This window comes from Ammodytes marinus (genome assembly GCF_949987685.1).
Source record: "Ammodytes marinus genome assembly, chromosome: 11".
NCBI lineage: Eukaryota > Metazoa > Chordata > Actinopteri > Uranoscopiformes > Ammodytidae > Ammodytes > Ammodytes marinus.
The window spans coordinates 7,626,573-7,653,878 of NC_137215.1; the positions used below are offsets into that span (position 1 = coordinate 7,626,573).

The 27,306-nt window shown below is 39.5% G+C and overlaps 1 protein-coding gene across 1 annotated transcript in view; it reads right to left on the reverse strand.

Annotated features, from left to right (window-relative positions):
- lrmda (leucine rich melanocyte differentiation associated) overlaps positions 1 to 21,704 on the reverse strand; it is a 208,152-nt gene extending 186,448 nt beyond the window's left edge. The window contains exons 1-2 of the mRNA XM_080037431.1: positions 21,558 to 21,704; positions 20,929 to 21,029 (exon numbers count right to left, since the gene is read on the reverse strand). Of these exons, the coding sequence (XP_079893557.1) occupies positions 20,929 to 21,029; positions 21,558 to 21,599 (143 nt within the window). The 5' untranslated portion in view covers positions 21,600 to 21,704. The remainder of the gene's footprint in view (positions 1 to 20,928; positions 21,030 to 21,557) is intronic.
- Between the last annotated feature and the right edge of the window lie 5,602 nt (positions 21,705 to 27,306).

Genomic DNA, 27,306 nt, shown 5'->3' on the forward strand with positions numbered 1-27,306 from the left:
TATAATGCTCAGATTATCAATCATTCTGACGTTTTATTGGCTTTATCACTGTACATACCATTAAAATGATGTCTGGCCCAGATTGTCAGGGGGGGCAAACATTAAACAGACCCGGGATTAAAATGCATCCCAAACACCTTCCGCCATCCGCTGTGTTGAAATTGCACAGGAACTATATGGCAGCTGACTTTGGAGGTGCTGTCAGAGGAGAGACATGGCATCAACACGGAGTAGATAGATAGTGTCACACTCAGGAAATGCAGAGACGCTCCTCTATTTATCACTCGCTGTAGTCCGTCAATGCATTAAAAGAGTGATAACAAATGAGTCGGTAGAAACATCTATTAATCTCCTCTTGCACTCCTAATCAGACATCATTGGCAAACTCCTCTGCGCTAGAATGACATGCGGCTAGCCCGCTGCTCGTGAAAGGAACACATTAATACCAGCAGTGGTGCTATTAAAAGTCATTTTTGGTGGCTCTGAAGCCGTGAGGAAAGCAAACATCCATATTTCAAAAAGACCTTGACAGTTAAAAGGTTGTTAATGGGCATTTAAATGCTAGTGCGGCTGCCAAGCTGGCAAAGAGAGCCATAAAGCAAAAAAAGAAATGTCTCCTCTCCCTCAAAACCTTTAATCAAAAAGACATGCAGAGCAAACATACCACTGTGATGCCTCTGGTGTGTGGGGAAAAAGTTTTTTACAAAACATATTATTTCACTTTCTCCTACATTGTGTAGTCATAATGTAATTATGTACCGTTTGTTCAAATGCTCTTTTTAGTCTTGTCCCCGAACATTTTTTAGCATAAAGATGTTTGTTGATCAATGTGCTTTTGATTACTTTTAGCACTCCACCATTCATACACACATAGACGTTTGGTTCACATCCAGATTTCACAAGTTGTTTTCACTTTGGATGAGGCCCGGACAAAAAGTTTGACAATTAACTAGAGGTGGGCATAGATTAATTTTTTTAATCTAGATTAATCTAGATTAATTTTGAAATTAATCTAGATTAATCTAGATTAAAATGGCTCATTTGAATTCATTCATAATATGTGTGTGCTCCTAAATAATGACTCAAAGTAAGTCTTTGAGAACGTGTTTCTCAAGCCAGGTGGCGCATCAGACCAGGGGCTCATCTCCTGTTTCCAACATGCATCACAAACTGCTTGAGGAAGCTGTTCTACTATGATAATTGGTGATGAAAATAAATAATGTTCAACAAGATGTACTTGTGTTTACAAACTGTTTATTCAGTTAAACATGAACTTTGAACTGTAGGCCATAAGAGGTAACGATGAATTGTTTAGGGCTGCAACTAACGATTATTTCAATAATCGATTAATCGGTCGATTATTTTTTCGATTAATCGATGAATCGGATAAAAAAAATAAACATTTGTAAATGCTGCATCTTTATTCAAAAACTGAACATTACTTCAAATTCACAGTGCACACTGAAGTGTCAAAACACCAGGTTATTGCTCCAACGTCCCGGAACTATTAAAAGTAATATTAAATGATAAAAAATTAATAATAAACTTAACTGGGATAACACAAAAAAAAACATACAATGTATGATATACATTTATACAGTATAAGGGATGTCCATGGTAAACCAGTCAACCGATAATATTTTTAACCAGTAAATACTAACGGTTAAAAAAATTAAATCATCTTAATTTCTCTCAGATGACAGGAGAGTTAATTTGTATTGATATTGATACCATTTTCAAGACTCCTTAACGATCCAAGTCTTTATTGATATCAAAATTGATAATTTTCTATTATTTTGTTGAAATAGAACTTGTATTATTGCTTTAATTGCTGATATGATCATAGCTCTAGATAGGACATTAAACAGGTCATAATTCCATTCCATCTTTACTATCTATTTTATCTTGCTGGGAAAACAAGTTTCGCCAAAATCTCAAATTTCTTTTTTTTTGTGTTGCATTTGAACACATCAATCATATTACTGAGCCGGCCTGAACACATCACAGTTGACATGTTTGCTACTTTTTTTAAGCTAACTAGCTTTATATCCTTCCGATTTTAACATGGATTTAAAATCTGGATCACTATTTTTAACTGACGGGACTTTCTACACCGTTCGGTTGTATGATTACTGCCGCTGCATTGAATGACTGTTGATGCGCCGATGCCGATTCTCCGAGCACGTCTGCACACCGTCTGCAGCAGCAGCTGACAGAGTTTTTTTGGACTAGACGGATACTGAGTTGATGGAGTTTTTTTTAACCCAAAGAAAGCAAAGGTACAACACTTTTATATAGGCCTGCAGTCCAGTGTTAGATATGACCAAAATACAAGCTGTGGCCGCTCACACTATAGCTTTCCCGCACGTGAAGCGAGCCTTCACGTGCGGAAGGGGGTTCACCCCGACGGCGAACAGCATCTCCCCTGAGCCGAACAGGAGGTGGAATGAAGAGATTAACGGCGATATTTTTTTTATCGCCCGATAAGAGTTTGGCGTTAACGCAGCCGTTAACGCCGTTATCGGCCCACCACTACAATTAACACAATCTGCTAAGAATAAATGGCAGAATCTATTGCCAATATTTGGATAAGTAATCCTCAGCAGGCCGACACTTTAAACTTTAGCACAATGAGTGACAGTTTGTACCCTTACAGTTAAACAACCAGTTTATTACAGCTGTATACAGGAGCCTGATTTTCTTTATTATGAGTTTACTTAATCAGTAATGGACTGGAGTGATACAAAATATCAAACCAAGCCAATCAGTCCTTATCAGAAAATTGCAGCGATTTCACAGATACTTCATAGACTAATATAAAGATGTAGGACAACAAGTGCAGATGTGGCATGCACACGTGTCAACCTTACGTTTAGGGAAAATCTCAAGGGTTACTCTACGTCAGTTAATGCCGATTGTTTGATTTTGTTTTTGCTGTCTCCGTCTTGTGATGAGAAGAAATTGGCACAGAGTTCTTGGTGTCACCGGGGAGTTTTCACTTGTATTTATTAGACTAGAGATGGAAAAACTCAGAACCTCCAACTGAATCAATTTCAAGAATTTCATATGTATTTCAATTTATGGTTATGGGGCCTTGTGATGCACACAGTACAGAGAGGACCTGCTGAGATTGCATTATTCATCCTTATTCCTTTCCTACTTTTATTAGGGAAAGATATTACATATCACATTGTTTGGAAGAACAGTCTCATAGCCCTTATTTTAATCGCTATGTAGTATAGATGTGCACAATATAAATTTGACCAATAAACAATGAAACCAATGTAATTTAAATCCATGTTGCCTGCATTCCTTGGTTTCAACAGCATCTCTCCTACATGTGAAAATATTTCTGGTCTGCATTAAGATAACATCCATGTTTGACATGTAGAAAAACATTTAAATATCTGAGTGGAAAAAGAGGTATTGAAATGGGTCGGATGGATCGGCATAATATCCAGCACTGGAGTGACAGACAGTAGTCAGAAAATGAAATTCTGCTGATATAATGAATGTGTCTTTGTGCTCTAAATAAATAAGAAGGGGGAAGCCAACGGTCCAACCCACTGGTCTCATGACTGGGCACAAGATTGTTTTTGTGTCTATCGTCATTTCCTTATTAGATGCAACATCCAACACAGCCAAAAGTCTATCCACAAAGGTTTCACTTCATGACATTATAGAAAATTGAGCATTTAGGTCAGCTGTTGTAAACACTTGGATCACTCGCTGAGCTAAAAACAACAACAACAGCCTAAACAACAGCTCCCACAGTACCACATCGGATTACTTCATCAGTTTTAAAGGAATAGTTCAAAAAATATTGTTTTAGCTTGTGGCCTCCACTGTTGTGTTGGGACTTGTTTATTTACAATTTATATGTGCGAACCACTGCGGATGTGCTTGTCATTAGGTCAACAAGAAAAAACGTCTCTGTTTATGTAGATCCATGCGCACTGTGTGGTTTCCTTCCTTTTGATTCTAAAATAACATAACGAGCAAATATTAAGAGCAACATAACGTGTTAAATAAACAAGTCACAACAAGCACACAGGACCGGTTAGTGATTTATTTGATTTGATTGGTTTATTTCAGGGACATTGCACACTAATCAACATTCAAAATGTAAGTGAGCCAAAGTTAGCCTAAGAGGCTAGTTTTCATCTGTTGTCCCCTGCCAGATATGTAAAAGGCAACCTAAAATTACAGAAATAAAATGCATGTATAAACAAAGATTAAAAAACAACATAGTCGACTCAGAAAATACAGTAACACATAGTAAGAACGAATTGACAGACAATGGCAAACAAACAATAAAATAAGCAGACAATAAAACACAGCGTACATTAAACATTATAGGAAAGTGCACAAAACAGTAGAACAGTAAAAACACATACAGTCAAGTGCGAAAGTTTGTGAACCCCTTGAACATTTTGGAATTTTATTTATTTTTACCATTAATAATTCATTTTTATCAATGCCAGTATTTTTTATATGAAATAACACATGTTTGTTTATCAATTCAACATTTTTCTTTTCCAGAAATCAATTGTTAAAACAGATAAAACAAATTATTTGACGAATGTTGTATGTGCAAAAGTTTGTGAACCCTGAGCTGCATTGCTTAAATCGAGCAGGTTGACACAATCAGGTGGGCCAAATTGGTTGATGAAATAGACCAATGTAATGAGAGATCTTTAGGAAAGAAATTGGGTGGCACTAGATAAAACAGAGATAAAACCAGGTCAGTTTAGGCTCACCAAAGTGAACCCATACAGGTCAGACATGCTAAAAGGGAAACAAATCTCTGAGGATCTCAGGAATAGAGTTGTGATGCTGCACATTTGTCTGGGGACAGCTATAAATTATTTAAAAAAAAGTTTGAGCTCCATCGGTCCACCGTGAGGCAAATCATCTACAAATGGAGAGCTTTAAGAGTGACTGAACATCTGCCTAGAAGTGGACTTCCTTCAAAAATATCCACAAGCGCCACAAGATAAGTGATTTTTCAGTTAAAAGCCAACCCAAACATTACATCTAGTGATTTGCAGACCTCTCGTGCAGCATCTGGGACAGATGTGCATGGTTCCACAATAAGAAGAAAACTCAGTCAACATGGCTTTCATGGGATGGTTGCTGAAGAAGCCTCTGCTCTCAAAAAAGAACAAAACTGCTTGTCACAACTTTGCCAGAGAGCACCTGGAGATACCTGAAGTCTTATTCTGTGGACAGATTAGTCCAAAATTGAACTGTTTGGTCATAACCAAAACCGCCATGTTTGGGCAAAAACGCAATTTTGCCTACCACCTAGAGAACCTTCTCCCAAGTGAATAATGGTGGTTTCAAATTGTCTGCAAATCTCCAGATGTAATGTTTGGGTTGGCTTTTACCTGAAAAATCACTTTTCTTGTGGCGCTTGAGGATATTTTTGAAGGAAGTCCACTTCTAGGCAGATGTTAAGTCACTCTTAAAGCTCTCCATTTGTAGATGATTTGCCTCACGGTGGACCGATGGAGCTCAATTTTGTTTTTATGAATTTATAACTGTCCTCAGACAAATGTGCAACATCACAACTCTATTCCTGAGATCCTCTGAGATTTGTTTCCCTTTTAGCATGTCTGACCTGTATGGGTTCACTTTGGTGAGCCTAAACTGACCTGGTTTTATCTCTGTTTTATCTAGTGCCACCCAATTTCTTTCCTAAAGATCTCTCATTACATTGGTCTATTTCATCAACCAATTTGGCCCACCTGATTGTGTCAACCTGCTCGATTTAAGCAATGCAGCTCAGGGTTCACAAACTTTTGCACATACAACATTCGTCAAATAATTTGTTTTATCTGTTTTAACAATTGATTTCTGGAAAAGAAAAATGTTGAATTGATAAACAAACATGTGTTATTTCATATAAAAAATACTGGTATTGATAAAAATGAATTAATAATGGTTAAAATAAATAAAATTCCAAAAGGCTCAAGGGGTTCACAAACTTTCGCACAGCACTGTATACAGCAGCATAACGCACAAACATGCAGCACAAACATATACAGCAGCATAAAGCACAAACAAGCAGCACAAACATATACATGTAGACACTCACATGAACAACACAGGACAGGAGCACACAAGAGACAATGTTGTACAGTCGGCAGAGGCAGGCTAATACTTCCCATTGACTACCAGTATTTGTGATAAGCTAATTAGCGATGCGCAACATTTGCCTATCTCTCCTTCAATAATGCATGCACAGTTAATGGAATTATTTCGTTCGCCTTGCCTTGTACGCGAGAATGAGGCAACAAGCTAAAAATATATTTTTCTTTTAACTATTCCTTTAAAAGAAAAAGAACAACGAATGGTTAGATAATTGTAGCAAAAATAGTTTTGATCATGTGATAGCCTTCTTAATGAACTCAAAGGGACACGAGTCCTCATGTGTACATGGACTCCCCCAAGCCTGTCACAAAAGACTTGAGACACCACTGTTCCTCTCATTAATCTCCCAATGAAGGAAATGAATGGGCCGAGTGTGCCCGACATTTCTTGTTCTCTCATAAAGAAAGAACACACAGAAGAGCCTGGAATGAAACTCCACACATTACCAAAGCTATTATCTTCAGCTGCCAGTCTAGGCGAGAGAGGGAGAAAGCTGGTAATCCAAAACTAATAGGCAGAATGAGAGGTGCAAAAATAAAAGTAGGGGACTGGGTCAGATCATCTCTATCTCTCTCTCTCTTTCTATCTCTCTCTCTCTCTTTCTATCTCTCTCTCCTCCAATTACTGACAGACAGTCGAGAATATGAAATGAGACTGAGGAATGAGAAATATTCATATTTTCCCTGGATCGTATTAAACCCTGACAAAGTAAAAGAAAATGGATGGGGGTTTCAATTCTTTGACAACGTATCAAATCTGACAAGATATTAAAAGGATCTCCAAACACAGACTGTATCTGTATCATCGCCAAGACAAAATGGGCTGGATGTTCTCATCCTGGGTGACGAAAAAAAAAAAAAGAGATTTATTACTAAAAAGACATAAACTGACATCTTTCAAAATGACTGCCTCAATCCCTTTCCTAATTCCTTTCATGAAATTGTCGGGCGAACGGCACAGACCGATGTTTACAGTAAGACTCGACACTGGCACCGACCCTCCAAGCCAGCAAACCGGAGCAAAATAGCAAGCATGACGTAGCCCAGACTACTTGATCTGCAGTCAGTCACTGCAAACAAAATTCTCTCCAAATCCTTGATGACTGCAGGACACTCATCTACCACGCACATCCATCACCACAGAGGTTGCTAGAAGGTCACCCATGGTTCTCACATGACAGACTATCCCACGTCCAGAAGATGATTATTAACAGACATGATATCCCCCGGATAATACAGTATAGAGTGGCTTTTATGAGGGTCTATTATTATTAAATGTTTGAATGACAAATACTACAATTCTAACCTTACTTGCTATGTTTTTGAGGTACACTATGCAGTTTTTAGCAAAGGGGGGGGATTTAGTTATTTTGTAGAGCATGCAGTGTAAATACACACTTTTAGCTTACTATATTATTCATATAATTCATAAATCAAAACAGAATAATGTTGAGGAACCTGAAAAGAAACATAAGCCTACCAAAAGTTTGTCTTTTAAAAACTTGTAAAATAGTCTTAACCAATATAAAAACCAAAATAATCTGGATAAAATCGAGGTTGTGATCCTGCTGCCAAAAAAGAAATTGTGATATTATATTTTTGCCATATTGCCCACCCCTAGCGGCGCAGATCTCATCATTTTCAGTCAAAAATAATGCATGAAAAGAAAAACCACACACACTTGCATCATGACACCCCCCATGAGAAATTTGGTCATACAAGGCTCTGCTCTCCTCGCTTCCGGATATTCTTTTCAATTGTCGGTACCTCGAGCATCCTCCGCTGGATCTACCACTTCAAAAAACACACCTCATAAAAAAATCAGGAGGCCTGTCTGACATGTGTCCCTGTGCCCTGATGGCATGCCAACACCAAAGACCGGCATTGATTTTCTGTAACGCGGGGTCGGATTAGCCCTCTACAGGGATTAGCTGCCTGTGCAAGGCCTCAGGGTTCACTATAAAACTAATAATTAATTTAAACAGCCAGGCCCATGGAAGGATACACCGACTGCATGTTCCCAGCATGAGCAGGTAGGTATGAGTGACGGACTGTCTGGCACCCTGTTAAAAGGAGCAGCTGTGTGTGTGTGTGTGTGTGTGTGTGTGTGTGTGTGTGTGTGTGTGTGTGTGTGTGTGTGTGTGTGTGTGTGTGTGTGTGTGTGTGAGTGTGTGTGGTGTCTGTGTGTGTGTGTGTGTGTGTGGTTGTAGGTGGGATAGTATATATATATATATATATATATATATACACATGTAGTTATACATAAGCTTACTGTATGTTCAACTTGGTTCCTATGTTTACCTTGTAGTTGCCATGACTACACAAACTTTGAGCAACAGATTAGCATGCAGTGTTAATCAGAAGTGTGTGGCTTGGTTTAATGACTCAAACTGTTGTATAAAGTCATCAGAAGCCAATTAAGATTGACAGGGACCTGTTTAGCTGATAAGCGCAAGCTGACAAGAACACATCCTCCGACACTCACCCCGTTGTGAAACTACAACAAAGAGGCCATAAAGATAAAGTTTGTACTCAATAATAGCCATAAAATGTCTGCGAAAAGACGGCGACCGTGCTGTTTCGTGGCCAGGCTGCTACAGAATGGATAATGTAATTGCAAACAAAGCCAGCAGTTGTCTCTAGGCTATTAAAGAAATCCCTGACTGTAAGATGATTCTGCAACTCTGTCTACTACTAATTAATTGACTTTTCTATACAATATACTGTAGTAGAGTAACATGAAGTCACAATATGCCGAGAGGAAAAAAGTGTTCATGTAGTTACACTCAAATAGAGGAAGTGCTGAATAGGAAAAAGGCCAAATGTATAGGCTGTAAGATATCATTTGTGTAGATACTGTTCACAACAGTCCCATCACCACTCAAATAACAATGTAGAAAATAGAAATGTTTGACAACTATTTCTATACCTCAGACCATTGATTAAGATATGGTTTATCAAACTATTAACCAATCCCTTAATCTCTGTCTCTCATTCGAATAACTGACATATCCTAAAGTGTAAATTGTGAAATCTGTTCGTTCACCTATATTTCCTTTAACAAAAAGGAATGATTTACAATCAGCCAAAGCTCTGGGCGCTCTGGAAGAACAGCAGCTGTCTTGTTTGTTTATTCTTCCTATAAATTAAAGCAATATTCCTTTATGGCGTATAGCAACGGCAGCAGTTCTGTGTGCAATGCAGCATGGTGGACTCCATGGCATTGGTCTTGTTTGTTTACAGTCAGTATATGTATGTATACAAACGCTTTACACATTAAAAAAGCCCTGTATTTATGTGTTGAAGTCTATCCCAATCAACGAGCCTGAGGCCTGTGTGAATAAAAACGTCTAAGGTCGGATGTGTCTTTTAACTCGAAGTAAAACAAACACAATGGAAACCATCGCGGGCTGAGGCATTGCCCCGTATAGCCTCTCTGTTATCTCTTCCCCCTCCTGTTACCTTAGCTGCCCAGTAAGGGAAGGGTTGCCATAGTCGCAGGACGGGAAAGGGATTTCTCCTTCTCTTCAGAAGACTTTGATCTGACTGACACACAAACGGCCCCTCAGATCACAAGTCTACAGACACTGTTGGGCCTCTCTTTGCCTGGTCCGCTTGTACATGTACACTTCGGCCCCTATGAGGATTCCTTCTCACCCTCCTCCCATTTCCCCTTCGTCTTTCCTTTATCCCTCCCTTCCTCTACTCCTCTTCCTCTGCTGTTTGGTGTTTTGAAAACATCTGAGTACAGACATGTTCTGAGCTTTGGAGGACCCAAGGGCCTGGGGATCCAGACAGAGGGAGAGAGAAAAGAAGGGGGGAAAAAAAAGCAAGAAGAAGAAACTCTACAGTGCCCACGGTGCAAAAGCTATCTCACCATTTTACCACTGGGGAGAAACTCTTAAACATCACCAAACGTCTGGACCAGACAACAGAAGATCAGAAGGTTGTTTGGTTTTGTTGTTCACATAATCGTAGTGTCGGCTAATGGTGCACTCAGCAGCTTAACTGTGAAACCGCTACAACGGGAGTCAGTGCATTTATCCTAATGGAGAGATAGTCCTTTTTATATGAGAGAAAACTGAGAATAAGAATATTGTACTATACAGGCTGCTGGCCCCCAAAAAAATGGCAGGGTTGTTCCTTGTAGTTTTCCAGCTCAGACGTGTCAGCAGCACGGACATGAAACATGCCGTCACTGTTTCTTATCTCAATATGTCCCAGGGTGGAAAAGTGAGGCAACAGCTTACTGATGTCTTGCAGCCTGCCTGACCATTAAAACATATTTCCATGCTGATGGATGTCAGATGTAACCTAAAAAAAAAAAAAAAACACAGAGCTTGCCCTTGATTTCTTGAGCTCATTCCCAACTGCAGTTTTTCTTAAACTCTTATACTTGCCGCTTTGCAAATGGAACAAGCCAATGTGGACTATAAACAAGTTAAAATAATAAGAGGAAAGGGGGTAGAACAAGAGTGCGGCCGGGCGAGAGCACAGGGATCAGTTATCTCCCGCAAATCTTCGCAGTCTGACCAATATCGAGTTCTTGGGATGGCGGCTTGGAAGGACAGTCGGGATTTTTTTTTTTATAAGTGAAAGCTGTGAAAGATGTGAGCACGTTTATCTGAAATGGAAACAGGAAATGAGTTACAGCTGTGTTGAGAATGTGGCACAGCTGTCCAGGGCCAGGGATGGTTAAAGCATTCTACGGGAGTGCATAAAAAAGGAAAAGAAAAAAAACGTGGACTCACCCACGAAGGCCGTCAGGGGCCCAAAATTGCAGCATGCCTGTACTGTAGTTTATCACCTCAAGAGTGGCAAAGCATAATTAAACCTAACTCAAATCGCAGAGGTTAAAGGATTATTATATTAGTCCCTTGTCTTCACCGAGATGTACCAGCAAATTTTTTTTTTTCGTAATCGTGAAGGCCTTCAAGAGCTGCTATCCCTAATAACAGCTTCCAACTGCATTTTTATGGTCGGAGGATTTATTCATCCACTGACAACATTTATCGTGCAGCCCTCTTAAAATATCATCCCCTAAAATTCAAAACATGGCAAAAACTGCAATCATCCTCTAAAATCTTGGCATGAATCACCCATGTATCTGTCTTCACTTTTCACCCCTGGGCCCTTTAGGAAAGACTGTGGGAGATTGAAAGCCACGAAGCGACCCAAAACTGCCTAGACCATACCAAAGGAAGCTCCTTTGTTCCTCTTCCAAAACAGGCTCCAAACCTCTTTTTTCTTTCCTCCCCTTTTTTTTCCATTTGGGAGCCAGCCGAGGGAAGTAGAAGTATGGCTGCCCCGTCTCCATGCTCTGTTCTAATATGTTCCATGCCTTCCAGTTGCTTACATCATCAATCTGGGAGATGGCTAAGTGTGATGGGGTGAACATAAACAGTGCTTGAGTTATGGGCTGAAAGAGACACAGGTTGTGTCTCAAGCATAACTTGGCGCCCTCTTCTCTCTCCTTTTTATGAGAAAAACGCTCACACAGAGAGGTCCTAATCGCTGGCGGGCATCCCAAACGACTTTGCATGTGTTACGTACTTTATAACCAGTGCCACAGCGCTTTACAGTATTGCAATTCACCCACATCATCAACTTCAAGCAGCATCACGCTTGTTATTGACAGCCGAGTGCCAGTCCTAATCATCTCCCTTTTAATTTGCGATTAAAAATGCACACCCTCGTGTCAAAACCTGGGTGTACATTAGCGTTCCCCAAATCGTCTACTTACTAAACATGTCACTAATGAATTATAGATCTGACTCCCCCCTATCTCATCTTTACATGGGTGTTTGGGCAGAATGTGTGCAGTATAGTTGTAAAGTATTTAATAAGTGTTTAAATATGTACGAGAGTCAAGATCTTAGCCAGTCCGTGCACTGTACAGTGGATGTTTACGCAATATCAAAAAGGCTCTGCTATGTCTATCAAAATGAGTAAGACATATGGATGGTTTGTTTTTCACTTGCCAAAGTAGGAAAGGGAGTATGTCCACTTGGGCCCCATCAGGTCAAATCATAAAGATCCATCACTGGCTTTGCACTCTGCTAAAACGCCAAGGAAACATATTGTAGATTTTAAGACCCCTTTTATTCAGCCAGACTGTGTACTAAAACTAATTGGATTTCTGTCAATGGAAAAAATATATCCCTGGGACAGCTTTGAACTCAATAGCTCTGCCTATCCAACTGCACATGAGGGAGTGGGACCTTGCCACATGCCAAGCACCAGGGAGGAAAATGAAATCGGTGGTCAACATAAAATATTAAAATAGCATGGTATCGAGTTTTTAAAAACTGATGTCAGGGCTCATTATGGGCCAGCAAGGCAGTGAATTAAGCTATATTTAGTGGGTGATAATTGAAATCATAGCTGTAGTCATTACCGCTGACAAGTTTCTAAATAATACCTAATAAATCTACTCTTTTTAGTAAAGTCGCCATGACAGCTGGCGGTGCCGAAAAATATAAAGTAGAGAAACAGAATCTTTTCCCCCCCTTCTTTCCTGTGTCCTCTCCTCTATGCCCCCCCCCCCAACTCTTCTTTCTCTCTCTTAGAGCCAATAAAATGTCAGCTTTTATTCTCCTCCTCCAAAGTGTTGGCTAGATGTCAGCAGACCCTTCTAAAGCTCTGCCACTGCAAGCTGAAGGCCTGTAAATCTCTGTGTCAGTGGCACGCCATCCGTCTTGGGATATACAATAAAAAATGTGACGCAGTCATAAAAGGAATGGCATCACTGCCCAGTATATATAATGTGAACAAAAGGAACATAAAGATGTTCCATTCCATTCACAATCCAAAACCACAGAATGGCCTTAGATTGAAGGAGAGAGGAGCTTGTGGAATGCTCTAGAAAGGCTGACGGCAGCTCCTGACAGTGATTAACAGATGGTTTCGCCTGCCATCAGTTGGGCTTTTGTTGTGTTTCAACAGACAGATAAAGATTTATACCATGATATCCGTTATACTGACGCTAAAGGAACTGTGCAGCTGGAAACCGATAGTCTTGCTGTTCAGTTGGCTTAAAGGATAAGGGACAATATTCTACATTTTCATTGTCGAACGTCATTACAAGACCAAACGACCAACAATGACTTAATCCCACTAAATGTACTGCATGTGTAGCCAATAGCTTACTCCTCTGTGCCCCCATTGTCTTACAAAAACCATTAAAGACACATCAGTGAGCCACAGCGCTTTACTGGTTGACGTGTTCCTTCATTATCATGAACATGGGCACTGCAGTACATTTTAGATCAGTCCCACTTAAACTGTCCTACTGCCGTAAACCCCCAGGGAATCAACTGTGTGTATTAATCCGCCGCTGAAAATAGTTCCGAACATATAGCTTTATGGGTTAAGTGATGTTTGCCTTTTTAAAACTGAAACATTACGTTAGTGACCTGTTTTTGAGGTGAGACACTGCAGGGGAATAGGGTAAAGGTTTTTAACTTATAGACATCATGACTTTGTAAGATGCTTACTTAGATCATTTTTTTTTAAATTCTGTATTACAATTTTTTCAGAAATGTTTGAATAAATATGTCAATTTGGCAAGATCCAAATAATTATGCGCACATTTGCACCTCTTTTAAAAGACACAAACGTAATGTGTTCAAAGTGTTTAAAGAACTGATATTGGATTCAGCCTTTTTTGTTCATTTTATGAATTAAAAACATACTTGAATTTTCTGAATGAACAATGACCAACATATGAACAAATTCTTCTGAAAAACCTTCAGAATAGTGCTTAAGTTGAGTTGATGTGAGTGCATTAAAAAACTAATGTTGAGATAATGGCCGTTACATAGGGTTTTATAGGAGAAATAAAGAAATAAAACAGAAGCAAACCGACAAGGTATAGTTGAATAAACTACTACATTATTATCTTATTTATAATAGTATGGAAGACATGTTATGTAAACAGAACAGCCAAAAATCTAAAAAAAAAAAAAGTGTCTTGCCTTAAAGATTCACATGTTCAGTAGGAAGGAATTGGCTTGCTGTTGCCACATGCGGGGTAGGGAAGTCAGTAAGTATTGGGAAATGCTCTAAAGGATTGTTGTTGGTTTGGTCTTTTATCAAATTTGGTGATAATTAAGGGGAATATAAAATAAAGCCAGCCCTATCAAACCAATTCTGATTTGACATCACATCATTCCAGTGAAGTTGGTTTTTATTCTTGGTCACTTGACAACTCTTTAACAGTCTCTTGAAATACTTGAAACATAACTGTCTGTTGCATACATGCATCGAAACTTCTGCAAGACTTTGGGTGACATCAAGGACTCTTGCGCAGTTTCACTGACTGTGTGAGGATAGTTTGTTGCCATGGTAATACTTGCCCCTTCCTTTAACAGCACTGGCAGAAGATGTAAGAACATATTTCCATTTACTTGACTTATCCATGAGTCAAACAGCAACTTGATCAGCGGAAGGATTATGTACTTGCTTCGCTCAGCCTGTTCACTTAGCTGTCTTTGTTCTTTCCATGAGGTATGTAATGCTGCTGTGTGGTGTTATGCACTGAGTGGTGCTATGAGTGATCAAACATACAGCTGGACATCAGACCATCAAGACCAGTACTAATCAGCAACTCAATCTCTGGAGTCATGGGTTGTTTTTTGAGAGTATTACATCAAATGAGTTTGATAAGAATGTAGGGCTGTGGATCACAATATAACATAGCATTTGTAAACTCTATTTTGAGTGGGGTTTCCCTGCTTAAATACTTGGCTTTCCAATCGGGAAGAAAAACATGGCTTTCCCAACTGATATTGTTCAGTCCATCATGTTTATGCATCCACTTTACTATATAATGTTACTCAAAGATCAAATGCATAGTAGAGTTAAAATCCAGACTATAGCCTACATGAAGAAACACTAACAGTAGACAGCCTTAGAGCATATGTACCACATTTAATGAGATCCATTGGAGAGGATAAAACATCTGAAAACAGCATCTGCCCTTCAGGCAAATGTATACTAAAGCAGATTTAGCCTAAGTGAAAATGCATTGCCGGACAACACAAAAACAAATCATGATGAAGGCGACATCATTCCCGTTTTGTTCGCAAATGTATGTCAATCATATACAAGTTGCCAATTTTTTTACCAAAAATGAAAAATAAACATATTTAAGCCTGCTTTTAGTTACATTGGAAGAACGCTGTCTTAATGATTTAATGCAGCAAAAGGTTTTGTGTCAGATGCCTAGAATGAAACAGTCCAAACGGTCCAAAATGTTACCTCATTTAAAAGTTCAAATATCACATAGGATTCTGATGAAGGCTCTGTGCTGGTGCCGTTTCAACTGTCCTCAACAGCGAGGAAAGAGTTTGCAGCAATCACACCAAGGAAAATCCTGATACAACCTCAAATTGGAGAGATGGAAGCGCAAGACAAGTCATCCATTAAGCATAACATCCTTAGCTCTATGTCACCCCATCACTTTCCCAGAAGTAGTACCTAATTGAAAAGAAAACCCTTCCAGTGAAAATTAAACCGTTTTTTTTTCCTTCTTAACCATTGGATGATACAAAATATCAATGTCCTTGATATGAATAAGTTATTTCCTGCCAGGCCGTGTCCCCACTCATGTGTCTGGTTTAAATCTCTTAGGGGCTGGGAGAGCTCTGCATTCTCCCTAATTTATGAGACACAGATCAGGTTATCCTACTATATCGGCCTAAGCAGGCCTGATAGATCGGATATGGAATATATTTCCTCAGCAGAACAGAGTATGCCGCCACTATTTACCAGACAGACACACACACACACACACACACACGCACACTCTCTACGCTCCCGGTTAAGTGATTTGAGGACTTCATACTGCCAATGTTTCATACCCTCTCCCCCTAACTGACACTTTATCTGCATACCGGCATCTCTCAAGATTGAACACTTAGGCAAGACAATGACAGGCTCTCTTGCCGTTGTCACTTCTCATTCTAGGACCAGTCTAAAGCCTCTTACTGGGCTTCTGCCAATAACCTAGCCCCCCTCCGCTACTCCCCCAACCCACCATCAAACAACCAGAGTCTACCTAGCTTGGATAGAGAAAAGAGCACTTGATGTCTGTGACACCCATTTGTCAATTAGCAGGCCCCTTCCCGTGTTGACATACAGCGACTTGAAAGACAGGTCGGTGCCTGTGACGGATTAAAGGAGACAGATGAGTGAGGCCTGAGCGATGGAGTAATACTATAATGTTCTTTAGATATGAATATAAAACGACACAGCTGACAGGCCATACAAGGTTTTATTTCATTCCTCAGTGTACCAGGCCTCCCTACTTTGTCTTCTTTGTTCTCTTTTCATCAGGCCGCTTACATCTCATTTTGACAGCCGGGCGACATTTAGAGCACTTTCGTTTTAAAACGCGAGTTAGCATACTTGATTTGTCATTAAAATGCAAAACGCCTGCCATCACCAACATAGCCCGGGTGAGCACATACCCCCCTCTGACACACAGAGAGACACACATACTGTACATACATACACACACATATACCCAGATAGCTGGGGTTCATCTCATCTGCAATGCAAAAGTCCAATACGGACATTTTTAGCTTAATAGCAGACTGAATCTTACCTTCAAAGTCTAATATAAAAAGTTTATCTGCAAAATATATATGGAGTCAGGAATCGATTTATCATCAAATAACTATTCCAGATGTGGATGGGAGTGAGTGAGTAGTATACTGTACAGGTAGTACAACCACCTGTCTTGTACAAATGACATAGCCTGATCAACTTTTCTCAACCCATTTACAAAAGGTCCATTTGGACTCGCAAAACGTCTTACACTTATCTACAATATTTTGCAAAAGAATATTAGAAATAGTACTACAATAACATATTCCAACACAAAACCATCACAGACTACCGGCCAAAAAATCATCATCAAGTTGAATAAACACCTTTCTGACACAATTGAAACAAAAACGTCTATGCTAAAGATAGGAATTATTGCATGGCCTATTTTGGTGTACATTTAGGGCCATAGTTTAATAGAGTTCCACTTTAGCTAGCATGTATTCAACAGAAAAGGTGGTCTGCAAAAAATCGTATCAACTATAGAATAAATTTGACATTTGTTTGGACATATTCTACATGTATTTTTACCTTAAATGTGTGTTGAGACGTCAAGCGATGTGTAGATCTAACTAGCCAAGTAAAAATAGAGGCTTAACTTTTAGGTTTAAGGTTTTCACAAAGCTGTCAGAGCACACACTATGCTTTGCTCATCAAAAACACTCACACATATCACTGGCTGTATCCCTGTTCTAACAATGTTAGTATTCTTCCTTCCTGTGACTCACGGGCATGTGTCCTCCTCGAACCCTCATGTGTCCTGGGAGCTAACACTGCATGTAACAGATGCAGGCACCCAAAGAGCCACCCCTAGTCACAGAGCGGAATGGTGTCATGACAGCACATGCCCACTCACTGCATTGTGTACACACCTGACCTGGAACAAAGTGGACGACACAACACTATCCCAAAGCCCGTCCCGCGACAGAAATCTCACCGTGAGCCACACTTCTCACACATTGATGAGACAGGCTGACACGGCGGCACACAGAGGGAGAGGTGTGGGTGTGACAGCCCGCTACCATAATTTCATCCTGCCATTACCTGCCCAGCCACTCACAGTTATGCTCCCAGAGACAGATGCACAAACATCGCACGCATAGCAAACGCGTGCACGAGCCGCATACACACTGGCACAGACTGCGTGTGTGAAAATGCATCAAAACACACAGACAACCTTGGTTAAAGGCGGCGTCAGTGCACTGCTTCTCATTGTGACTCTTTGTCAGGCATGCTGGATGAGTGTTGTCAATTGAGCTGACAGAAATAAGCATATTAGCCACAACGAACTCTGGCAATGTCTCGCTCTCGATTTGAGTCAAGCAGCCCCAAAGAGGTGCATGACGGTGAAGGCATGTCCACTGGGTTACACCAACATGAGCATCTTTTTACACCTGGTGGGCTAGAGCTGAAATCAAAATGAGGTCACGGTGTCAATACACTGATGTCTCTCCGCTACCTGACATGTAACATCAGATGGTCGAGTCCTGATATCTGTTATGTAAGACACTTCAATGTAGCAATATGGCAATATTTGCTTAAAAACACAGCATCAGATGAAAATCTAATTTACTGTCAGTGTCAAGTCATACCATTGACTATTCACATATTTGACACATGGACAGTTTATTTCTTTACTACAGGTGGAAGCCTGTACATGTATGCATTTAAGCCATAATATGCAACGCATGTTTAAACGTGACATTCAAAAAACTATTGTCAATGGTTTTAGCTCACATCTAGCTTTCTGTTTCCCTAAGAAAAGAAAATATGATCTTGCATCCCACAAGATGGAACAACAAGCCAAGAAAAAGTATGTTTGAAAATGTTATACCAAATCAATGTTAAATGGTTTGAAGCTTTGCACATGTATGCAGATTTACTTGAGCGATCACAGACACTTGGAGACTGTGTAGTGTTTAGTATTATCTCAAGACAGGTGCTTGTGAAGCAGTGTTTTTTTTTAAACTGAATCTGCTAGCAAGATTTTTTTATCGTATGATTTGTCCTTACCACCGAACTCTGATCAAAGAGCTATGCACACATACGGCAGCACTAAAAGTTCAGGGGCCAGCATGTCATATATTTTTTTTCTTTTTACAGGAAAGGTTTTTCCACCATTAAGCTGTGAATCAGGGGGCCTCTTAGGTACATTCTTACAGGGATAAAACCCTACTGAGGGGCTTGCTATGCCTTAGTTAGCATATAACGTTATCACATGTTGAGCTGCTTATTGAATGTCACAGCTCCACCCAGCCATGACCTCCCCATGTTGTCATGGGAGCGCACAAAGACACCAATCGCAAGAGAGAACAGGTTTAAGAGAGACTAGTGGATATATTATAAGTCAGGAGTGTGAGTGTGTGTATGGTTAAAAGGTCTGCCTAACCAAACTATTAGGTCACTTATATATACTTTATAGCTATGGATATAGAGGTACAGGGTTCAGACAGCCTACGGTGGGAGTTAACATTAGCAATAAGACTCACTTGTGTGAAATCCCATTTAACACATTTTAGCAGGTGATGTATGTATAAAACATTTACAAGAACAAAAAGTAAAACTCTGCGTCTAGACATGTGTTATGTAAGTTCACCATACAGGTTTCAATGTGAGCCATTTCAACACGCCGACCTTAGAAAGAGTTGAAGCACCATGTTACACAGTTAACTTTGCCCACAAGCAAAACCAGCAGTCAAACGATATGAACCCCTAAATGGTTTCTAGCAACACTTTATTACATCTGCACAGCTTCTCTGCCCATACCAGCCTTTGAAGTTTGGTAATGATATCCGACATCTGAGATTAGCCAAACAAAAAATTAATAATAAATTAGTAATATCATCAAGTCAATTCATAAATATTTGATTCTAAACATCAAGTTCTTATTGTGGCAGGTTGAAGGGTGAGAAACATAATGTAAGCCTTGATCTCCCTAAAAAAACAACACACACACAAGGCTTGTTTCAGTCAGATTTCATGAAGCTTGTTTGCGAGACTCTCCACTTCCTGAGGTTACGGCAGGACATCTGCAATTCAACCGTCCAAGTGTTGCAAGTTAACAATGTCATTAACTTCTCGCTTTACTGTTTGCTGTCTGATAATAACAGTCATGGAAAAGCCACAAGGATGACAACAATTCCTTACGTATACTTATATGCTGGGTAAATTATCCAATCAGATGACCACATTTTCTGGTCCCATACATCTGACATCTGAAGTCCAAAACCTTGTAAATGATTAAAAAATAATATATACAAGCAGTAACTGAGGCAGTGTGCTGAACAAGTTTAACTTTTATCAAAATAATTCTTCAATCATAACATTTTAAATCAATTTAATAAAAATATGACATTTGTTAGTGATACAGGTGACACTGCATCAACATGTATAAGGAGCAATGGAACCTTAGCAACACGTCCTATTTAATCATCTCAACCACATAAAATCAAAAATAGTATTTTAAAATCCTAAGCAATTGTCCATCTCACTTGTTCAACTCCTTTCTTAATGTACTGTATCTATGTACTGTATCTATGCCTACACATCTATGCCTGCAAGTTGACTCAACCGTGTATCAAGTGCAGCCCTCAAACTCAACAGTTCTTGAAATAGTCTGAGTAATCACCCATTGTAGCACATTTACGATTGGGACAGTAAATGATGTAAAGTTGAGCACCATACCGAGCAAAACTGTGTATATACACACATGAATACAGTTAATATTAAGTGAGTAAGTCATAGTGCATTTAATTCGAATTCACGAAAAGGCACCTTGTAATGCTCACCTCCTTTCTTTTACTTGCCAGATGGACTATGCTACCTCTGCTGTTGAAATTGCAAACCCCTTCATGTCCAGAGGAATCCTTTCTTCTATTTGCCCCCCCAGAATTAGCATGTCACATTTATCGACCACACCTTTCATCTTGCCCCAGCGTGGCACCAGCCCGTGCTCCAACGCTCATTCAGCTCTTTGATGGTCTGCTGACACACACTGACCACCTATAGAATGGGGGCGTGCATTCTAAAGCACTTGATGTAAAGATTCATGTCTCCATGTTACTGAGTGAGAGGGATGGATGGAGAGAGAGAGAGAAGGAGGGAGGGGGGAAAATAGAGCCAGGTGATAACATGTTAGTCACCTGTGCAATGTGTCATGTACCTTAGCTGATTGAAGCTCAGATCAAGCCTTCTTGCAAACTGGCCATATGTGTCTCCAAGGAAGGCTGGAATGTCCTTAGAGTCATGTCCGATGTAGGAAATCTAAAAGATATATATTTTTTAAAGATAACTGTGAGACAAATAGCAATAATACAATAGCATCCGTCATATGAGCACAGCAAAACAATGTTGTCAGGATACCCCACCTTTAAGAAATGAATTATGATTTTGGACCACCATATGAAATAACATACAGGATGCTGAGTAATGCAACAGTTAACACTTCAGTGATGGACGATGCACTCTTAGCACCCACATGAGTGAAAGTTTGGAATTGAAAACTTGACAGCTTAATACAAAAGTTTAAATATACTAGCTTGCACTAAGTTCACTTCATGACACGATATTGATACAACTTGGAGTCGTTATTCTCTCTGCTGGAGGAAGAGTCTGCGTAGCTGAAAGTCACGACCATAATGTTAGTCACAGTGTGTCACATGAAAAATTAATAAGACAACTATTTGCTGCCACTTAACTTCCACTTTTAAAACGGTTACTGATAAGATAATGGATAATATAGCTGGAGGGGGCGAAGTTTGACAGTTCAAACACTTTCCAAAACAAACTTACGTGTGTCCCATTCAAAGCGACCAACGACTCGTTATGTGCCATAACTTCAGCTGACAGCCCGGTGACTGTATCCAAATTCCTGCTAAGGTGAGACACCCGCCGTTGTCAACATTAAACTCCCAGGTTTGTGGATGTAACCCGGCTACTTTCAATATGTACTGGCGCTTTCCAATTCACTTTACAGTTTCCGCGTGCCGTTTCAATCAGCTGACCTGCTGTTGTGCGGAAGCACGCGGTCCCAGTGTTTCTCAGCACTGCTTCAAGATCGAGAGACAGCAGCAGGAATCTGGAAGACAAGTTTCCCTTTACAAATCTTTAAAAAAATAATACAAGAAATGAATAAATACTCTTTCAATAATTGATAGCCTACCTTTGTTTTATAAAAAGTTTTTAAAAATAATAATACAAAGTTTATAATAGATTAATATAGCTTAATAATTAAATATTTACAATATGTTTAAACAGTTGTTATAGGGATTTCATTTTGGTAGCCAAGGTGTTGACAGGCACATATGACCTTTGGTACTAAAAAAGGCTTCACTAATAATACACCTGTTGTAAGTGACTATAGGCCTATGCCAAATGAGTAATAGATTAGGCTAGTCCTTCGCTAAATATCTCACATTTCCCATTGTCTTAAATATAAGACAAGATACCATAAAGTGACCTACATAAACTCAAGGGGCTAGGCTATTTGTTCAGCTGAAATAACTTGAATTCTGCTAACTCAGCATTGGTCCAGTGTTGCTGTTTATTGGGAGTTTACATCACATAGGCTACTATATGTGAATCCCCATTATTGAAGGAGATTGTTTTAGAAACCCAAAACATGTTGCTTGTAAATAAGCTTCTTGCAAAACAATATAAATATCACTTACAGTTAGTATAGCTAACTAGCCATAACGTTTTGATTAGTGTTGGGTTGTTTTTGCTTAGGATTTAAGATACCCCTGTATGTCTACACCCCACCGAACAGTTTCCACTGGAACTACTTAACAATTAAACTTACTTTTACATTTTCCATATCTGCTATCTTGCCCCAACTTGTGTGTTTGACTCTGTGATTAAATGTATAGTAATTGGTAGTACAGGCTGCAGTAAGTTCCTGAATTTTAATTTTATTAATAATGATATTTATCTGTAGCCAATGTAAAAATATATGATCCTATGACCAGAGTCCAAATGGATTATGCATCTCTTTAGAGATAACTGGATAAAGATGTAATGGCACTGGGTCACTGCTTTTGTGGGGAAGTGTCCTTGAAATTTTATTACATTTATGTGACTATCGCATATCGTTCTACACATAGTCTCCAATGCCACAGAATATCAAAAGTGGACAGAACTGTCTACAAGTAACCTACCTACACAATGAAAGCATTTGCACAATATTTATATTGTGAAACTGATATAAACTGATACATTGTGTTTTGTGTGACACTGACACCATCTAACTTTTAAAACACTTGTCAATGAACTTTAATTTCACCTTTCTTATTATAATTACATATGTGTCAAGACTGTCTTTTGTGACAAAACCATTGATGATGTATATGTTGTTGAAAACAATCTATATGCTTACAGCCTATGTTGACAAAAAGCTAATATATCAGCATAGCTTTCTTAATAACTACAAATGTATCTTTAGTCACCAAGCTATCGTTCATATAGTTATTAATTCATTAAATAATTGTTAAAGGTGCAGACTTTGCAGCCAACACTAAAGCAGCTTACCACCCTGATATGCTTATCCATATCCCTCTCTAATTGAAAGCTGTGCTAATGAGTGAAAATATCTGCTGTGGTGCTTCTGATGAAGCATGGGGAGGCAAAGCTGTTTTATTTATTTTTTTGGGAGGGGGTGACTTTCTGTGGCACTATTTGTCGAGAGAATCTGAAAGTTTGGTAAATACCGTGCTGTTCCTGTGCCCTGTCTGTATGTCATGTGACGTCACGTAGGACCTCCCACACGCGGAAAAGCTCGAGCTCTCTCTTTCTGCCCGCGCGCAGAGAGAGAGAGAAAGGGAGAGGGAGCGCGAGCGCCTGCATGGCTTCGGTCTCCTTGCGGTGCTTCACGTTTGACAGAATGTAGCCTAATGTTTGCTGTATCGCAACAATGTTTTCGTTAGACAGAAGGACTGCGCCTTAAGGTTGTTACAGTGTTATATCTTTTTTAATCATTTCATCTCTGACGTTTTTACACCGGAGCTTATTAGGCAATGATTCCAGGTAATGTCGTGTCATGGACTTTTCCTGTAAACCTGTACTTCCTCCTCGGAAAAAAAAATATATTTCAACTACGTGCATGCGTTTTTAATGGGTTTTAAAATGCTATCCTGTAGCCTACAGCCGGCATTCTCTTTTCTATCTGTCAGGCGACTGAGTTATAGAATGCGTCTTTTAAAATTGAAAAGCAAACAGGTTCCAGACTATGGCTGGACTATCTCCTTAAAGCAGGCTTTAAACCTTTGAGCGAAAACAGAATAAGAAAAAATTATTATAATTATAAATTTTGTGAAGAGCCCCAAAACAGTCAGAGCCTATAAAGTAGCCTACTTTTTAAATTACAAATGTAAGTAATTTGATTTGAAAGTCTGCAGTTAAAAAAGTTGTTTAATGTATCCATTTTATGTGGCTACACATAGGAGCGCCTGTATGTAGGCCTAGGCCTACATGTGTTTGTGTGTGTATATAAATCAAGATTAAAATGTGTTCTTCCTCGCTCTACAGCACAAGAAGTCGGCCCAGCCTATAGCTCCCACATAATCCTGCAAGTCCCAACACATTTCCTCACGAGATGTAAATAGTTGTATTTGCATTCTGGGAGTGATTCATAAACATGTCGGTGCAATGTAATATATGGGGACATTAAAACTTTCTATTTAAATATCATGAATTATGGTCACAAAAAATGTCTTCCCATTTAAGGGGAATGCCGAGTATTTTGGTGTCTGGTGCAGAAGCCCATTCGTCATACGGACAATAAAGAGGGTTTTCGCCTGACAGTGGAAATTTATGGTTGCCCTTCTTTGCCCTAATAACTCACATATTGTGTCACGGACTGACAGCCCTTGCAGAAAACAGCAAGCCTGTTATCAATCACACATCTTTGCATATTGTGAGAAGCCGCCCCCCCCCCCCTCTTCTTTCCTGCCAGACAAAAACACTGAAAACATTTGTAGGAATAAGCTCTGCACTCATTTGGACATTTTGTTTCTCACAAACTGACATTAGAAATTGAGAAGAACTCTTGTACTGTTTTTCGAGCTGCAGATTATTTACTTTACACAACATTTCAAAATGTTGATTTATGTATTCATATAGAAGGCCATTACTGCTTGTTTTTATTTATACACAGTTAAGTAGTTTTTCTAAATTGTACAAGTATAATACTTTTTAACACGTGGACCATTTCTATTTTATTGTAGGCTATTAACTGTATCCTTGATCGTAAATTGCATTTGCGTCAGATTATGAATTTAAATTACATGTCTACATAGTGTATTTTATTTGTAGGTAGGCTATAAGTGGTTGTTTTTTTTAAACCATAAAAACATATTTTGCCCCTTGACTGTCCACTCCAGGTTTTCTTGCTCTCCAAGTTGACCTGTCAGGCAGATTACCACAGAAAGAGATTAATGGCAGAGGCGGGTTGCAATAATAATCGTTTTGTTTGATGTGACAACTTTGATAGGCGTTGATTTACTTACAAACTGATAGGCTTTTAATTGAGCGCCTCCATCCCGATTGAGATGAAAGGAGAACCGCATTGAAAAGCTGCCCGATTGCCCCGGAGCCTCAATACTGATTAGCCATCTCAGCGGTGAATAGTTCAAGGCATTTTAAACTTCTTTTCTCAACGGCCCTGACAGACCATTTCTCTTCCTTTCTTCCTCCTCGTCCGCTCCTCTGCCTCCCCATAAAAGAAAATAAATCGTTTTCATTGTATGTAAATAAAATCGGGCTGACATCAATGTACAAATGTCTGGATTTCTTTTTGTTGTTCCCCCCTCCCCGGCTTTGTTATTCTTGTTGCTGGTGACAGTGTGCCCGAGGCAGATGCGTAAAATAGAAAATATATAAAATAAAATGGACAGGGCTCAGTTTGGAAAGACCATGATGTCTTACCCGGCTGCAAAACAGCATTTAATTTAGTTTGTATTTTAAAATAATGTTTTATCTTTCAGAATGTTAGCAGCAATTTATTTGGGAATGATATGCTGCATAGGCTATTGCATATCATGGAAATGTGAATTATTAATTTGTGACATTTAACTTTATATTTTGTTAATCATGTGACATTTGTAATTTTTCAATTTTAGATCGGGCTTTTTATTATTATTTATATTTGTTAACGACACACCTTTTTTCGTGGCCACTGTGTATTTTTTTCCTGAGGCTCCTTCTTGTTAACACCATAATCGTCCGATTACAGCAAAAGCACTTTAGCACCGTAAAACACTAACAGCCACTCCACTGAACATGCGAGCAAGGGCTGTCTGCAACTTATTAAAGTTTCATCATGTGTGCCACATCCGAGGTGTTTGATGAACGGTTCCCCAAAAGTTACAGACTTGTATGCGGATGTGCAGTTTAGTCCAAAGCACTTGCGTTTATATTCCCCCCTCAAAAATACACGCACACACGCTGTCTGGACTGGGAATGTCGTGCCATTGTCGGTGCATCTAAACAATTAAAATCTTAACTCGAGAATGGATTTATTTCCTCTGAATACTTGGTGTCTCGTGCAGAATGCCCCTCATCCCCATTTGTTCTTCCCCCACGCCGTCACACTGGCATGTAATCAGCTACAATGGCTGACATAAATCAAGCGGCGGATTGACAGCGTCTGACAAATAACTGATTGATTGCGGTGGAGCAGAATTGACACTTGACGGAGGGGTGGAGATAGAAATAGAAGGGCGGTGTATATTATACTGAAAACATGTGACATTCACATCCCTCCATCACTACATTGGTCTATTCCTGTCAACGCTTGTCTGTTTAGGGAATTCAAGCTGAAGTGGTTGGTTTTATGTTTGCCGGTGCATGGGAAAAGGGACAGGACTGTCTCCGTGGAGAACGTGCGTTTGGAGAACAACAACTTAAACGCTGATAAAGTTTACGCACAGCGTTCATAAAAAAAACACAATTTAACCTATAAACTTTATGAACAAGTATTATCGAAGCTATTTTTAATAGCAATCAGGCGACGAAAAGGTCAGATGTGTGTCGATCCCCAAATAAATTTGTAGGCTGGAGGCTAACAGATGATGCCACTAACTGGCATTTGGTAACTAACATTACATTGAACCAACTGTATCCCTAACCAGCCTAACCAGTGTACAGTGTGAATAGCCTCTTTGATTAAGAATCTATAACATTACGTCTTTCAAATACACTGAAAAAACGACTATTTGATAGTGATCAAATGGTAATTTTAAGTGGAGGGCATGTTCAAGTTTCGTATTATTCACACACTATACTGTATTGTGGCATAGCACCCGTTGCCCCCGCACATCTCAAATAGCGTAAGCGTTCACAGCAACCAAAATATTCAAGCCTGTCTCCTCCCCCGAGCTGTCGAAATAGAGGCGCTTACAAAGAGGAGAACGTCACATCCCCTTGACCCTCCAATCACCTCAGGGTCCCATTTGATTGGAAGGCGGCAAAGGCTTTAATCTCGGACTAATTCAGCTGCTTTTGAAGTGAACATTTCTAGCAGTACGTACTTCGGGAGGACAGAGCG